At 43.4% G+C, this 6,058-nt stretch overlaps 1 protein-coding gene across 1 annotated transcript; it reads right to left on the bottom strand.

The window, feature by feature from the left end:
• Positions 1 to 1,235: 1,235 nt before the first annotated feature.
• LOC311268719 (transcription factor Sox-8) lies at positions 1,236 to 4,931 on the bottom strand. The gene is made up of 3 exons (XM_084372512.1): positions 4,261 to 4,931; positions 3,655 to 3,890; positions 1,236 to 3,534 (listed from the first exon to the last, which is right to left on the bottom strand). Exons 1-3 carry the CDS (start codon positions 4,674 to 4,676, stop codon positions 2,780 to 2,782), a joined length of 1,407 nt encoding a protein of 468 aa, XP_084228638.1. The 5' UTR covers positions 4,677 to 4,931; the 3' UTR covers positions 1,236 to 2,779.
• Between the last annotated feature and the right edge of the window lie 1,127 nt (positions 4,932 to 6,058).

Genomic DNA, 6,058 nt, shown 5'->3' on the forward strand with positions numbered 1-6,058 from the left:
GTTCTTGTTGTTTTTTTGTTTGTGGAGTGCTGCGATATGAAACAACGAGAGGGGGGTGAAAAAAAATCCTCCCCCATGTGCATCTAATCGTCCATTCAGGACCCTCTTAATGGCTTGTCAGTTCCCCTTGCCCTTCCATTTTCTGTCCAATTAATTCCTTTCTAGCTCTCCGGATAAAGGGACACAATGGGGCCCCTCCACAGCATAATGAATCATTAAAATTCAGCAGCGCGGCCCTGGCACTTGGCTTCTCCCTGGGCTGGTTAGGGACGGCTGCTTGGCATGCATGCCAGGGCCAACTTGAGCATTCTACCCACTGGACCAGAGGAGATGGGATCTCGTCCTCTCATTCCTCTGTTGTCGGCGCTTTAACGAAAAAAAAATCTGAACTTTACTGTTATGCTAGATGCGTCTATAATCAAGGTCAAGGCCCTGTGAGGTCAGAAGGTGGCACAAGAAATAGAGAGAATCTGTTTACTGCAACATATGTCGGTTTTATATCCGACATCTGTATGTTTCTCAAAAAACGGGTAGATGAAAGCGTAGCAAGTCTGCAGCAAAGGAATAACTTAACATATATTTTGCATTTTGTTGCGAGTTTGATAGACTTCAGCATCCGCTTGATTCGAGCGGCGTCCAATTAATTTTACTGTGGTTTAATTAGCGTCACTTTGCAAAACTGTTCAGAAAACTGTTCCCTAAAGGTGTCACAGATGTAACTCGCAGGACAGATGTTTGACAAGAAGGCTAATATGAACAGCTGGTATCCATAACCCAAACCCTCATTTATTTATTTATTTTTTTTGGTCTTTTTCACAAATTGTTTCCAAACATATGTAAAGGGGCACGGTGTAGTTTCGGAGAAGAAATTCAAACTCAGGATTTTAATATTTACAATATTAATGAGGTAATAATACAAACTCATAAATATATTTTTTTTTCCGTAAGTGAATAAACAAGCGGTTGTCAGAGGAAAATAAGGTTCCCCGTGACACTGTTTGAAGCTAGAAAGGTGGCGGGGTCCGCCAAATGTAAACTGTGTCGTCCTTTAAGGTCAGTTTGTTTATTCCGTTCATTCAGTCATGAAAACAAAGAGAGTTTGTTTATTTAGTTTGTTTGAACATAAAAAAAAAGTCAACGACGATGTTTCTCTGATCTACTCCCCGAAACTACAAAGTGCACCTTTAAGAACAAATTAAATATGGCTGCAAATAAGAACGACAAGGACAAAAATATCAAGAAAAAGTATCTTTTATTTTTAAAAAATGGCCAGCGAATGGGTTAGCTGTGCATGTGTGAATGAAACTCTAGTTAATAGAACAACAATAATCTTCACAGCCTTTCTCAAAATTATACACCAGAATAATAATAATAATAATAATATACAAAACACAGTTCTGTGGACAAAACCTCTTTCTCGTACAGCATCTCACAGAACGTTACAAACCGAGGCTGTAAGGAATGATATCAAATAAAGGATATAATCAGGTTAACTGTAGGAGCTTCTGGTGTGGATTACTTGATTGTGTGCTGCCCGGAGTTTTGTTAATAATTCAATTTCATATTGAAATACTGACAAGAAGCGTTAGAAGGCACAAAAACGTTTTGTTTTTTTTGCGCGAGATTGCGGCAGTGAGTTGGCACTTAATGGTCGATGAGATAAATGCGGGCACACACTCTTAATTCCCTCCTCGAACACCTAAACAATCTTTGCGTAACGGATGAAGTTCAAAGTTTAAGCACCATTCGGTGCGTGTATGTCTTTCCCGAGGAAACGACTCGCACGCACAGAAGCACTTTATCTCCCTGACACACACACACACGGATGCATGTACATATCCGTGTGTTGTCCATCCACGTATGCAGGAGGTCCAGCTGACATGTCACTCAGAGTGCGTGGTGTTATTTTACCCCATTTCCTTTAACCCTACATCATGACTAATCGCGATTTGCCAAGCGTAGCCTCCAGACACCTGTTCTGTCCTGCGCGAGTCTGTTGGTCCGCCTCTGTTTGCTTGGAATGGAGATGTTACTGGAAATTCAACGGAATGATATCGACATTGTTGTACTCGTACCGCCCTTCACTTGGTTCACCTTAATTTAATTAAAAGCCAAACAGTACTGTAAATAAGCAAACCCACATTACATGTGTTTATCTACTTAAGAACGACAAAAAAAAAAAATAAAGAAACCAATAATGCATGAACATAAATACATATAAGACTTTTATAAGATTCAAATGAGCCATTTAGTTAAGACTGATCCACTGATGCAAATGGCCGAATGTGCTGCGATAATATAGCTCCGGCCATTAATGTAAATTTGACTGCAAAATTCACATAATCGGTCCCGTCTCCGATGTATCTGCTTCTCCATCTGCTTCACAGCAGACTCGAGCCAAAGCGTTTCTCTCCTACACAACTCAGTGGCAGGCCTTTGCTTTACCTCAAGTGTGCACGCACGTGCAATCTTAAACTGGAAAGAGGACGGTGGGATGTACAGGATGTAGGCGTAGGCGACATTTCCTCATGGAGGAGTTTGGCTCACCAACAACACAATTAGTCTTTGTGTAAAAAGTCTGTACAAGAGTGTTTTTTTTTTTTCATCATATAACTTTGTATAAAATCAGCAGGCACTTTTTTTTTCTGTTGTTTGTCTCACGTTCAAATGGTCACAGGTAGCCTACACACACCTCTCCACCTGCTCCTTAACTTCCTTCATTAGTAGTGCATCGATCTGAATGAGTCTCTGGGGCCAACTGACGCTGTTTCTTGTCCTCTTAAGGCCGAGACAGCGTGGTGTAGACGGGCTGGTCCCAGCTGGAGGCGGTGGGGCTGTGGGCCGGAGCCATGGACAGACTGTTGAGGATGGGGCTGCTGTAGGGCCGCCTGGAGGAGTGGAAGTAAGGGTACTGGTAGAGGCTAGAGGGGTAGCCAGAGTAAGGGTTGTAATAGTTGGAGCTCTGGATGTCAGTATAGTCACACTGGGAGCTGGAGAAAGACGCTGCAGCCGAGGCGGCCGACGTGGCTGAGGTGACGCAGGCCTGGCTGCTGTAGGAGCTGTAATCGGAGTGCGAGGGTGACCTGTGGGAGTGCTCGCTGTAGTGGCTGGGGCTCAGTTGCTCCGTCTTAATGTGGAGCCGGTGCTGGCTCACCTCGCCGGCTGAGGGGGAGGTGGAGGACATGTTGCTCTTGCGGCTCCACGCTGACCCGTTGGCACCCGCGTGGCCGTAAGTGGAAGCGTAAGATCCGCCAGGCGCTGGAGGCTGCCCGTGGCTGTGGTCTGAGGGCAGGGCGGAGGAGGCCGAGGCGTGGCCGTTGAGCGGGAGGTACTGGTCGAACTCGTGCACGTCGAAGGTCTCCATGTTGCTGATGACATCAGTGCTGAGCTCAGAGATGTCAACGTTGCTGAAGTCGATGTTTTGCCTGCTGCTGTCAACAAGACGGCGGCCTTCGTGCTTCAGATCCTGCTTCACCCCGTGGTGTAGGTCTGTTTTGGGAGTAGTGGGTGGTGTAGGGGGACCGTGAGGCTGCCCTGAAAAGAAATAAAGCATGAGGATTCATCACTGCAACTACAAAATGAATTATTTGCTGTTAAATTCCTCAAATGAAAGTCACAAACTTTGCGTGCGCTGCATTATTTTCAACAACATACCTGCATGTTCAGGGTGGTGGTGTCCGTCACTGATCCCCGCCAGTCCTCCCATCCCCGGCTCAGCTTTGTACATGTGATGAGCCAGCTCTGCTCCCGAGTCGGAGTCGCTCTGGCCTGGTTTCACATTCTTCCGTCGCCGGGGCTGGTACTTGTAGTCTGGGTGATCTTTCTTGTGCTGAACCCGAAGCCTCTCTGCTTCCTCCACAAACGGCCTCTTCTCATTTTCTGAGAGCAAACTGTGGTGTGGGGAAAAAAAACAGTAAAATATTACAATGCATGAAGTCAAATGAGACAAAATAAGATGTGGTGTTGAAGTTACCTTTAGAGAAGTAAGTCAGAAGGGAATTCAGAATTTCCTTTTTTAATTTCCTCTTAATCGTTTCCACTCAAAATCACAACTTGTTGAAATTTACTACATTTATATTTCCATGTAATTGCCAAAGCTGTTGACTTGAAATGTAATTTAAAGATATGATTGACTTAATTCCCAAATCTTTAGCCATAATCCCCTCGTGTCCTTCTAGTAATTTTCTTTTAAATAATATGTATTTACACCCTCTTCCCCTGCGTATTTCTCCCTATAATACAAATAAAATGTGTCCTTACCGCCACAGTTTCCCCAGAGTCTTGCTCAGCTCGGCGTTGTGCAGGTGTGGATACTGATCCGCGAGCTTTCTGCGGGCCGCTTGCGCCCAGACCATGAACGCATTCATGGGTCTCTTGACGTGCGGTTTATTCTTCAGAGATCCGTTCCCCCTCACGGGCATGGGCACCAAGGACCAGTCGTATCCCTTGAGGACCTGAGAGACGGCGTCCCGTATGCAAGCTGGGAACCTGTCGTCGTCCTCGGAGTCCAGCTTCTTGCCCAGACCGGTGAGCAGGGATCCTTGGCCGTCTGAGCCCGTCGGTGAGGACGGAGCGTCCGAGTCGGACTCGTCCTGGGACATGGAGCTGTTTGTGCCGGATGGACTGCAGGGCTGGTCGCTGACACACTTGTCATGCTCCTCTGTCATTTTTAACATTATTGATTCAGCCCCTTGCGGGTGAAAATCCGAGAATGTATTCTTCAATTTAAAAACAAAAGACAAAAAAAAGCACTGAATTCAAGCGCGCAGTGGAGCGGCCAGGGCGCCTTTTACGCACGGTGCGCCACAGTAAATTCCTCCTACAGCTTCAGTCAGTGTAGGTCCGCTGTTTTCCTTCTGTTTCCCTGTTTGTTTGTCGTCGTTGGTCTTGTTTTCCTACGCTGTCATGGGAGGTGCAGTCGTGAAAGTTGCGGTCCACAATGTTCTGAGGAGCTACACGTTACAGCAACTTCACTTGGAGTTTTAAAATCGTCACTCCACCCTCCGCCCGGGATTGGCTGCGAGAAATCACCACTTCCCCTCATTGGTTCAGGCTTTTAATGCGAGCTTCATTATTATAATCACTTTCTCCTTTTTTTTTTTTCTTCATCGGTGACACAGTTCTGTTTTTATTAAAGTTGCACACGTTGTGATTTTGTAATGCTGTCAGGAAATGTAATGAGTTCAAGATATTACACGGATTTATTTTATTGATGCAGCAGTTGTAAACATCTCTGATCTGTGAATGTTCGCATTAGTCAACACTTAAATAATATAACATGTACTATAATAACAATAATGTTATTTTCCTGTTGATATACAGGATTTTATTTTGACAGGACAGGAAATAATGAAGTTATTTTCTACATTCTACTCTCTAAGAATAGTGAAGAGGTCATACATTTGTCAAATGCCAAAAGTATATTTGTTTAGATAAATGATCATAATTTCTTCCTAAGATGACGACTGAGGTTAAACATCAGACTGTGGCTCCGAGTGAACATGATCTCAACAAGAAGATCATAGAGCCGATTAATAATCTCAAAATGTTTTAATTTAGTTCAATATAACATGAAGAATGTGTCTAATCTCATAACAAACTCATTCACAGTCAGAATGAAGCTTCTTTGTGTCTGAAACCACATTAAATAATTGCTTCTAACAATCATTCAGTAGTCAGAGTCAGTGATGGCATGTAACTAAGTACATTTACTCAATTACTACACGTAAGCACAATTTTGAGGTACTTTTTTCCATTTCCATTTTCTGCTGCTCCTCTACATTTGTACTTTTTACTCCACTACATTTATTTGATTACATTATTTTCTAGTTACTTTGCAGATTACATGTTGCATTAGAGCCAAAGCAGCATTGTCAGATTTATTTATTTCATCAGCCATCGGATAAAAAAAAACAAAACACAGAAAAATGTTGAAGAGCAGATCAGATAATGGACCCATTGTTAATATACGTATATATACATACAAGTAAATATGAGTATATCTACTTTTTACTTGTACTTCTGATACATAAGTACAAATAATATATGAGACTATATG

This window comes from Pagrus pagrus (assembly GCF_965226575.1).
Source record: "Pagrus pagrus genome assembly, chromosome: 13".
Lineage (NCBI taxonomy): Eukaryota > Metazoa > Chordata > Actinopteri > Spariformes > Sparidae > Pagrus > Pagrus pagrus.